Source organism: Salminus brasiliensis, chromosome 5 (assembly GCF_030463535.1).
Source record: "Salminus brasiliensis chromosome 5, fSalBra1.hap2, whole genome shotgun sequence".
NCBI lineage: Eukaryota > Metazoa > Chordata > Actinopteri > Characiformes > Bryconidae > Salminus > Salminus brasiliensis.
The window spans coordinates 43,340,634-43,352,334 of record NC_132882.1 but is presented as its reverse complement, the minus strand read 5'-3'; the positions used below and the strand labels follow the sequence as shown (position 1 = coordinate 43,352,334).

The 11,701-nt window shown below is 42.8% G+C and overlaps 1 protein-coding gene across 1 annotated transcript; it reads left to right on the top strand.

The window, feature by feature from the left end:
* Positions 1 to 1,388: 1,388 nt before the first annotated feature.
* LOC140555741 (zinc-binding protein A33) lies at positions 1,389 to 7,692 on the top strand. The gene is made up of 6 exons (XM_072679046.1): positions 1,389 to 1,502; positions 3,773 to 3,868; positions 4,139 to 4,372; positions 4,910 to 4,932; positions 5,565 to 5,680; positions 7,124 to 7,692. Exons 1-6 carry the CDS (start codon positions 1,389 to 1,391, stop codon positions 7,690 to 7,692), a joined length of 1,152 nt encoding a protein of 383 aa, XP_072535147.1.
* Positions 7,693 to 11,701: the final 4,009 nt, after the last annotated feature.

Sequence of the window (11,701 nt, the reverse complement as noted above, 5' to 3'; positions counted from 1 at the left end):
GCTTCTCTACTCTAGGCTTCCAGACTGAAACCTAAGCCCATGTGTCTTTCTCTCCAACACTGCCTGTCCTCTGCCGTCGTCTCTTGTTGCAGAGGGACAGATGGACAGAAATAGAAAGCTATTCTCTCATCTCCCATAAATAAAGCCTCTCAAACCCCCCCTCTGTCTTTTGTCTCTCGCCCCTGGTGCTGATGTTCGATTATGACCATTTTAAAGCGATGGTTTGAAGCTACCAGGCACCACCACATTTTCAAAATGTCTACTGGACTACTAGGTTGGCCCCCGTTTGGTTAAGGCTGTCACTACGATCAGAGGATCGCTGGTTCGAATGCTGATAGCCATCGGCAGCCGAGGCCCAGAGAGAGCACAACTGGCCTCGCTCTTTCCATGGTGGGTAGATGGCGCTCTCTCCCCACATCGCATAAGTGTGGTGCTGGTGTCTGCGGGCTGGTGCGTCGGAGCCGGGTATGCGGCGCTTTACAGTGGTGGTTGCCACCATGACTGCGACACTAATACACAAAGACAGCCACTTCATTTACTATCCAACCCACCAGGGAAGCTCCCACCACCATGTTTACCAGTTTTATTTGTAATGTTAATGATGGTAAAAAAAAAACAATTTACATTTCTCATTTTTCTCACTTTTTCTCGCTAGCAGGAGAGCCGGACCAGCTAACAGACAGACCCCTGTGCCGGACGACATCGCTTACGAGTGTTGAGGGGAGAGAGCGCCATCTACCTACCCAGAGAGAGCATGGCCAATTGTGCTCTCTCTGACTCCAGCTGCTGATGGCAAAGCAGCATGGCTCTGGGTTTCAGCTCGCGAACTCCGGGCCGCAGTGGCAGCGCATTAGACAATTCGGACTGGGTGGGTTTCTGTAGTGTCCCTCCCACTACCCAGGACCCTGCATCACACAATGCTACCAGTGCTGGAAGGGTGAAGACTAGCATGTGGTTGAAGATACCTATGTTACATATGAACAGTTATGAATGGTGTCCACATGGCTGTCCGTTTCCGGCATTTGGTTTGGGCATTTGGTGTTACTTAACTGACCTCAAATTTCTTCAATGCCCAATGCTAATTGGTGTACATAAGCTTCTATTAGTTGTTAGCTACATTAGCTTCATAGCTTCTTTGCTGAACTACAGAGGCAGTGACTTCATACACCAAACTGGTCTTGGCTGATGGACTACATTTGGGCATAGAGGTCAGGTCACATTTGCTCTGTTCTCGGCTTCACTCGACCAATCACTCACTAGTGCCCCCCGAGATTTATTGCTTTCTGTCTCTGCCCTTCTATTCTCTCTCTCTCTCTCTCTCTCTCTCTCTCTCTCTCCCTAACACACACACACACACACACTCTTTTTAACCGTGCCCCCTCTATCTAATGTGTGACGTGCTGAAGTTTCGGTCTAGCTCTGACAGGGACACTGGAATGTTCAACAATCACATGAAGGACACAAACAACAACTACAGCAAGTCTCTTCTCGATGACCAGAAGGTAAGAGCAGGACCTTTCCACTGTCCTTCAGTGCACATTTGACCTGGATCACTAGCCGAAGTGTGGCAAGTAGGACAGTGGATTAAAAAAAATCTAAATATCGCTGTCAAAGCAAGGACGGTATTCTCCATTTACAACCTTCTGGTTGTTTGAGCTACTTTATGTGACTTAACCCCTTAACGCTCCAAGGCTTATTGCACACTAAGGTGTATTGCTCAGTAACTACAGGGACGCCTGTACAGTCTGGTGGGGCTATTATTTGGTAATAGAAGTTTGTAACTGAATTTAAAAGGTTTTATTCAAAATATTTGGAATATTTATAGCTTATACCGATATATTTTTCCCAATACAAAACTTTATAATATAATATAATTGTGTTATGTTTAAACAAACTACAATACAGCCTAATGAGTTTAAAACAATGCAACATACACTACTGATCATCACACTGTATTGAAACAAATGTTATATCCAAACGTTCATCACACTGTTTAAAACTGGCATAATGTGGCATAGCATTCATCACACTGTGTTTAATACTAATACAGAATAGCCTAATGTTCATCACACTGTGTTTAATACTAATACAGAATAGCCTAATGTTCATCACACTGTTTAATACTAATACAGAATAGTCTAATGTTCATCACACTGTTTAAAACTAATACAGAATAGCCTAATGTTCATCACACTGTTTAAAACTAATACAGAATAGCCTAATGTTCATCACACTGTTTAAAACTAATACAGAATAGCCTAATGTTCATCACACTGTTTTTAATACTAATACAGAATAGCCTAATGTTCATCACACTGTGTTTAATACTAATACAGAATAGCCTAATGTTCATCACACGGTGTTTAATACTAATACAGAATAGCCTAATGTTCATCATACTGTTTAATACTAATACAGAATAGTCTAATGTTCATCACACTGTTTAAAACTAATACAGAATAGCCTAATGTTCATCACACTGTTTAATACTAATACAGAATAGCCTAATGTTCATCACACTGTTTAATACTAATACAGAATAGTCTAATGTTCATCACACTGTTTAAAACTAATACAGAATAGCCTAATGTTCATCACACTGTTTAATACTAATACAGAATAGCCTAATGTTCATCACACTGTGTTTAATACTAATACAGAATAGCCTAATGTTCATCACACTGTTTAATACTAATACAGAATAGTCTAATGTTCATCACACTGTTTAATACTAATACAGAATAGTCTAATGTTCATCACACTGTTTAAAACTAATACAGAATAGCCTAATGTTCATCACACTGTTTAATACTAATACAGAATAGCCTAATGTTCATCACACTGTGTTTAATACTAATACAGAATAGCCTAATGTTCATCACACTGTGTTTAATACTAATACAGAATAGCCTAATGTTCATCACACTGTGTTTAATACTAATACAGAATAGCCTAATGTTCATCATACTGTTTAATACTAATACAGTATAGCTTAATCTTCATCACACTGTGTTTAATACTAACACTAATACAGAATAGCCTAACGTTAATTACACAGTTTAAAACTGGCATAATGTAGCGTAGCATTCATTACACTGTGTTTAATACTAATATAGTATTGCCTAATGATAATTACACTGTGTTTAATACTAATACATAATAGCCTAACATTAAAACTGGCACAATGTAGCGTAACATTGATCACTCTGTTTAAAAACTAATACAATCCAGCCTAACATTCATCACACTGTGTTTAATACTACCACAGTATAGTGTAACATTCATCACACTGTGTTTAATACTACCACAGTATAGTGTAACATTCATCACACTGTGTTTAATACTACCACAGTATAGTGTAACATTCATCACACTGTGTTTAATACTACCACAGTATAGTGTAACATTCATCACACTGTGTTTAATACTACCACAGTATAGTGTAACATTTATTATGTGTTTAATACCAGCACAATATAGGGTAGCATACATCAAACTGTTTAAAATTAATACAGAATAGCCTTACATTCATCACACTGATTTCAATGCTAGCACAATGTAGCACAGCATTCATCACACCGTGTTTAAGACTAATTCATAATGGGTTATACCTTATATTGATTGTTTCTAGGAGTGTAAGACACAGTGTATGACCCTGAATTGTATGGTTACAGGAGCATTTAATTGCTAGCAACTTTGTAGCACAGAGAAAGCATTGCAGTATAAATGCAAACACTGCTACAGATGACTTCTACTTACACTTGTGTTATAGGAGAAGTTGATTCAGGCCATCAAGAAGATTAAACATGAAATTGATGAATGCTATGAAGCTGAGAAAGACACCTATGTGGAGGCCATGGATGTGGAGGTAAACGCAAGAAATGACTCACTTGATGTAACATATCCTCGTACTGTATGTACAGATACCACATAACGACAGGGAAAACACTCCCTGTGTTGTATTTGCTTCCCAAGAAGGTAAGAGACCGAGATATGTTACATGAAACATCTGATAGCGTCTGAGAGACTCCTGCATTAGAGTAATCTAATCCGACCTCTCTATCTTAGTCTCCCTCTGAGTCAGTCTCCCTTGCTCTTATCAGACATTCATTTATCTCCTCTCTTTGTGTCCTCTCAGAGTCAGTTTGAGGACATGGAGCGGGAAATCCAGGCAGAGTTCCAGAATCTTCATCGCTTCCTGGAAGAAGAAGAGGAGAGGGACCTGGAGCGACTGAGGAAGGAGAGGGACAGACGGGTGAAGGTGCTGAAGGAGAGAGAGAAGAAGATTGCCATGCAAGGCCGTGACCTGGAGAGGGCCATCGAGACGCTGAACTGCAAGCTGAAGGAGGAGGACAGCCCCAAACTTCTGAAGGTGCTTGTCTGTTGATCACATGACCATTGGTGTACACCTTACTGATGACCTCACCTGGTCCTTTGAGACCTGCCCATCAGCCTCTATTCTTCCATGGCTGCTGCAGAAGGCACTGCTTGACGATGATCAGGCTAGAAATACCTGCAGGGTGTGTGATGGGACTCAGACATTGAGAATACTGCAGAACAGTGCAGTAAATACTGCAGATGTCTGAATACTTTTGGACACGACTACAACAACTAGTCCAGCAAGTGCATGCATTACATAAACGAGGTGGTTGACCTCATTCAAATCATTTGTTGATACCAAGAGCAACTCCGCATTACCTTTTTGAGCCATGTGTGAAGTGGACATGGCGATTGCTCCATGGGAGGGATTGGCATGTAGCCGCAGAACATGCTGGATGCTATCTGACACTGTTTGGTTCACACCAACAATCACATGACTGAATGGATGTGACTGGAACCCAGAGAATGAATGTGTTGGCCAGCTTGTAAAATATGGCGCTAAATAGATATCTTCTGTTTGTGGTTTCAGGAAATTAAAGATCTGCTGAAAAGGTAAGTGTCCGCAACATCTTTCTACTGGGTCCTAATAAAGAATTGTTGTCATTTGGATCCCTCCAAATCCCTGTCATATCCTACTGTAGACCAATGACTGTAGAAAACATGGACAACACAACATCTCTCAAAGGTCTTTCTATCTCCAGTGTCTCCAAATTCCAGCATTTAGTTTTCCATGAGCCAGTATTGCCCCCTTTTTAATATTCCCCCAGGAATCAGTTTTCAAACCCTTAATCTGCTCCATTGTAAGAAGGCGGGGCTACACTAAGCAGTGAAATGATTGACAGCCTTGGCTAAAAGAGACCGGTTGAGTCCTTTCTGTTCATTACATGGAGGAGCTGAGTTGTAGAGTAACTTCCATGAGCTGCACTGCACCGAAAGCTCAGTGAAGGCGGTCTGAGACACTGAGGCTTGGTCTGAGTAGGCGAGTCTGGCTCTGCCTTTGGTGTCTACTGTGCAAATCTGACAACATGGCCGACATTTTCGGCCTTATTTCTGTAGAATGGAAGACAATGGAACTACTGCGTCTATGTTTTCTACGGTCATTGCTTTAAACTTACTGTAGAGTCTTAGGCTGGGTACGTCTCTCAGACATTAACTCTGTCCATCCCTCTGTCCCTTTCTATCAGATGTGAGGTGAATTTTATCCGCCCGCCTCCAGTGGAGAGTGAGATTTTCTCAGGCCAGTTTGTGGGACCCATTCAATACAGGATATGGAAACACATGAAGGCTTCTCTCTACCCAAGTACTTCGTCTACCTTTGTTACCACCAGCCTCTGTCAACTAACTGTTAGTTTCTAACAGTGTCCACCATTGCCTTTCTCTGAGCATGGTTGTGAACCGGACTACATTCTAACCTTCTACCTAAGATCTAACCCCAACTTTTCTTTTCTCATCTCAGGCAAGTACTTCCATTGGACTAATTTGTCTGATTCCTACTGTCGTTTCATTCGCCAGTGCAGGAGGATGGGTTCTCAGTGGAGTCTTGGCTAGTTTCCCCATTTGAGTCTTGGCCTAAGAGGCTTTGTTTCTCTTAGTTGTTCTTCCTTGTGGTCTTAAAACCTTCTGCAAGGTTCTTTAGGACTTTTCTTTTTAGTCTTGGTTCTTCCGAATAGATCTTTCTAGTAGATCCCTGTGATTTTAGGATGTTTTTCCTATTGAGTCTTGGTTGCTCTTCATGGTTCCTCATCATGCTCTTGGAGAGTTCTTGGTTCCTCTCAGTGGTTCTTCCTTATGGTTTCAGATTTTGAGTCTTGGTTCCTCAGTCGTTCTTCCATGTGGCCTTAGGGAGTTTCTTTTTTTAAAGCTTTGTTCCTCTTAGTTGTTCTTCCTTGTGGTCTTAAAAACTTCTGCAAGATCTTGGTTGCTCTTCATGGTTCCTCATCATGCTCTTGGAGAGTTCCTGGTTCCTCTCAGTGGTTCTTCCTTATGGTTTCAGATTTAGAGTCTTGTTTTTTTTGTGGTTCTTTCTCATTCTTCCTGGCTTCTCTTCCACAGGGTCTTCGAGAGTTTCAGTCGTGGCTCCTTGTGTGGTTCTCTTTTTGAGTCTTGGTTCCCCTGAGTGGTTCATCCTCAGGGTTTTATGGAGTTTCTCATGTTAAGTCCTGGTTCCTCTCAGTGGTTCTTCATCATTCTTTCAGGGAGTTTTTCCCTTCCGAGACTTGGCTCCTCTCTATGTTTATTCCATGTGATCTTAAGGAGCCATCTCCTTTGGCGGCACTTATAGAGGGCTTGCTCCTGCATGTCTGGAGGGATGCTTTGGGATATTGACTGTTGGTAAAAGCACTATACTGTAAAAATAAACTGAATTAAACAGCTGAGGTGCCAAGTTGAGTTCCACTGCCAGGCAAAAAAGGCTGGTCCTTGAAGTTAAAAATAGGCATTCTTTCACTGAGTGGGAAGCATAGCTGGCATGGTTCCTCACTAATGGCATAGAAGGCAGAGCTTCTATTCTCTCTATAGATACACAGTGAGGTGGTGGCTATTCTAGGCCATTCCGAGGTGTTAGCATCGATGAGGAGTTAGCATGGCTTCAAAGGTTGTGGTGTCGGGATTCTCGACTACCTTGGTACCTATTGTAGCTGTTGTACAGGGGATCCCCCAAGACATCTGCCCCCATTGCAGACCCTTCTGAACTCAGGTCACGTTCCACTGATGGCCTCATTTGTAAACTCCTTCTCACTTGCAGACATATCCATGTTGACCTTCGACCCTGAGACTGCGCACCCGCTGCTCACCGTCTCTGCGGGTGACACGACGGTGCATTTCGAGAATGAGAAGCAAGTGGTTAAGGAGGAGGAGGAGGAGGAGGAGAAGAACCCTAAGCGCTTCCACTACTACTACTGCGTGATGGGCCGGGAGGGATTCAGTCACGGGCGTCATTACTGGGAGGTGGACGTACGAGGAAAGACGGCGTGGAGAGTGGGCGTGGCCAAAGAGAACGTGCCCCGCGGGGAGATGGACTCGTCCACCACAGCGAACGGCTTCTGGACGCTGTCGCTGAAGAACGGCTCCATCTTGGCCTGCACCCACCCCAAGCCCACGCTGGTGCGCTCCGCCACCGTGCCCATCCGCATCGGGGTGTTCCTGGACTATGAGAGGGAGGAGGTGTCCTTCTACAATGCCATCACCATGACATCGCTGTTCTCATTCTTTACGGACTCCCTGGTGGGGCCCGTCTTTCCCTTTTACAACCCTTGTGACACGGACGAGGGACAAAACCTCAGCCCTCTCTCCATCTTCTATCCCTCGCTCTGAGTTTTATAGGAATAGCTCAACCAAATGTGCTAATTTGAACGGGGAACTATGAATGGAAGCCATGGGCCACCAATTAAAATGGCTATTTGCTGTTCTGGTCTGTTGAAAATTAATTTTCCACGCTGTGGCTAACCGCTAACCGCTAAGTCTTTTATTCCTCCATACATTTCCTCTTGCCCCCAAATATTACTCTTTAGACTTTAAGTCAAATTAGGCTGAATCGCCGCTAAGGCCTAGGGGTCCCGAGCCATGCATGCCATCAGCAGTCGGAGTCCCAGAGAGCACAATCGGTCATGCTCTCTCCAGGTGGGTAGAGGACGCTCTTCCCCCTCATCACCCTTGAGGTGATGTTGGCACAGATGTCTGTTAGCTGGTGTGGGGGAGCTGGGGACCTGGCGCTTTCCTCAGAGTGTGTTGGCTGCCCGCCGATGCCACATTGGCAGCAGTTGGAAAAGGGGCGGTGGCTGACTTTGCAGGTATCGGAGAAGACATGTGTTAAGTCCTGTGTTAAATGTCGGGAGCTTTGCTAGTGCTAGGGGGAGCACTAGTAATTAAAAAATGTGTCTAATTGGTCAGATGTTCATAAACACTGGCCATGAACATTAATTTCATGATACTATTGAGCTTCCTGTGATTTCTTTGAATGGTATACATCCTGACAAGATGTTTTTGGTAGCCATCAACCAGCCTCTAGCAGAACTGACCACCCTTTTTTTCGAAACTGGCAGAGGTCCAGGGTTTCCTGGCATGGATCCGACCTTCAAGCACAGTCCACATATTTCTGATAGGGTTAAGGTCAGGACTTTGGGACGGCCACTCTTGCTGTATCCATTCCACAACCACCTAAACACCCAATAGTGTCCAGGTTTTAACTGTCCAGCTAATGCTTTAAAGTTATGCAGAGGTCTGTTTGTCCCCCTACGGAGTCCGCTGGTGACATCTTACTAGAATAAAACATGTTGTGGTCATTAAATAACAAGATCTTGCTTTACTAAGTCGTTCCCACGCCTCACTAAGTAGTGACCACAACTTAATTTGCTTGTTCCCACACCTTACTGAGTTGTAACCATGACTTAATTATCTAGTCCCCATGCTTACTAACTTGTGAGCATTACTTAATTATCTTGTTCCCACACTTTACTACATTGTGAACACTGCGTAATTATCTTGTTCCCACACCTTACTAATTTGTGACCACAACTTCATTATTTTGTTCCCACGTCATACTAAATTATGACAATGACTTAACTGTCTTGTTCCCATGACTTAATAAGCAGTGGCCACTAATTAATTATCTTGTTCCCACATCTTACTAAGTTATGACCATGACTTAATTGTCTTGTTCCCACAACTTACTAAGTAGTGACCACAGATGAATTATCCTGTTCCTACCCCTTACTAAGTTATGACCACAAATGTATCTTGTTCCTATGGCTTACTAAGTTGTGAGCATGACTTAAGTCTTGTTTCCATGACTTAATAAGTCGTGAGCTTCACTTAATTATCTTGTTCCCACACCTTACTAATTTGTGACCACAACTTCATTATTTTGTTCCCACGCCATACTAAATTATGACAATGAATTGTCTTGTTCCTATGACTTAATAAGCAGTGGCCACAAATTAATTATCCTGGTCCCACGCCTTACTAAGTCATGACCACAAATGAATGATCTTGTTCCTAAGGCTTACAAGACGTAAGTCTTGTTCCCCTGACTTAATAAATCGTGAGCTTGACTTATTTATCTTGTTCCCACAGCTTACTAAGTCACGACCACCACTTAGTTATCTCGTTCCCACGGCTTACTAAGTCGTGACTAAATTACTTTGTTCCCGTAACTTAATACGTAGTGACCACAAATGAATTATCTTCTTCCTATGGCTTACTAAGTTGTCACCACGACTTAATTATCGTGTTCCCACGCTTTAACGTTATCTTGTATTATTTATGTAAGATGTGACCAGCGGGGCTCCCTACAACGCTAAATGGCATTAGAGTGAACAATTCTTTTCAGTACAAACTCTGGGCAGGTGTGGTCTTTTGCTTTGATTACTGAAAGCTAGAATCGGTTACTGTTGACTAGGATGATATGCAGTATTCATAATATTTGACTGACTGTTTATTTCATAACAACAATAATCTATATTCCACTGCTGTGTTCCTGAGCTCCTCAACTCACTTGTTTTTTTGTGTATTCAGTGTATTGTTTGTTTTCCTCATTTAAACTTCTTAAACTTTTGAAATTCTATTGGATTGAATTGTGAATTTGAATTGAAATTTAGGAAATATTATTTTGGCGACTCAAATAGTTTCCTTCCACATTTCTGAATCACGATGTTTTCACCCCAGGCAAAACTTGAATATAGCTTCTGCTATGCTAACATTCATGGATCAAATGTTTTTTCATGTGTTTCATCGCGTGTGTGTTTATGATTGTGAGATGTTTTTGTTAATAATCTGTTAATTATTAAAGCACTTTAATATTCAATTCAACAATGCTCTCTAAATACTCTCTCGCACATTCTCTAAGCCAGGGACTGACCTGGGTTCAACTCGTCCATCAACTGCCAGGTCAGTTATCAGGTTTGATTGAGTAGGGAATTGTCCGACTGTGCTGGATGCTGGCCTTCCAGGAACTGGCCCACCGTGAGCAACCCTGCACCATGCCTTTGAGGGTTGAGGGGACATAATACACACACAATATGTCCAAATGTTTGTGGACACTCCTTCTAATTAATGCATTCGGCTGCACCCAATGCTGACACGGATGTGCAAATGCGCTGTAGCAGATAAACATGAACCCAATGGCCATCCAATACTTTTGGGATGAGTTGGGGAGGTGGGATGAGGATGATGAGGCGTGGTGGTGATCATTATTCAACATCCACTTCACTTGATGCTGAATGCAATCAAATCTTCCCTCCAAAATCTAGTAGAAAGTCTTCTTCTTCCCCGGACAGTTGAGACAGGTACTGCAACGAAAGCAGGATAAGCTCTTTTTCATACTCTTGATTTTGGAAGAAGCTATTTGAATAAGCAGGTGTGCCAATACTTTTATCAAGGAGCAATTCCTTCTGAACGTTCTCTTGGTCTTCTAGGCCTCAACTTGACCTTCGCCATGCTGGTAATGACCATTACAACATGAGGAAGCAGCTGTCTGACGATCTTCTTATAGTCTTCTCCTGCTTTGTGAGCATCAGTTAGGCCTATTGCAAGTTTCAGAGTGCTCAGCAGCTGCTTGGAGGAGCCCATGGCTGCTGATTGTTCCTAACGATGATTCTGAAGAAGCCACAGCCCTGGCAAGCTAATTAAGACCTCTGAGACCTGGGTAACATTTTATGAGAGTTGAAATCTCTTGGGGTGCCCAAACATGATGTTCCCTTCAACTTAAATCTAAAATCATACAGCAATCCTGCTTCAGATTGAGAAGACCTTTTGACCAGGGGTGCTAAACGTTAGCCATCGTAGAAGGTCGTAGAAGATCGGCCTGGGGCATTATGTGTTTCTACAGTGTTTCCCATTAGCCAGTCTATAAATATTGCGGTCACACCTGCTGACCATGGCCTTATCCAAGGCCTGCTATGTTAACAATCCACTGCAGACCAATGTGGGGGAGGGTGGGGTACTCCGAGTGCATGTTACTTGCTGTCTGGGATTGACAGATTGATGTCCAAATGTCTGTGGACACCCCTTCTTATGAATGCATTCAGCTGCTTGTTGACACAGATGTGCAAATGAGAAGTACTGCCAATAGAATAGGACTCTCTGGAGCAGATAAACAAATAAACATGAACCTATTGGCACCATCCAGAGGGGTTAGCTGAGGAGCTGTGGAGTTATGGATGGTGCTCCATCCGGTACTTTTAATATGATTTAGGAATTTAGGAGTTGGAGTTGGGGTGTGTGTGTATATATGAGTGAAGCCAAATATTTATTATATTTATAAGTACACCAAGTAACAGTAGGCCGGGTGAAACTCGACGATTCTCTTAGGGTGGGGAAATAGGCC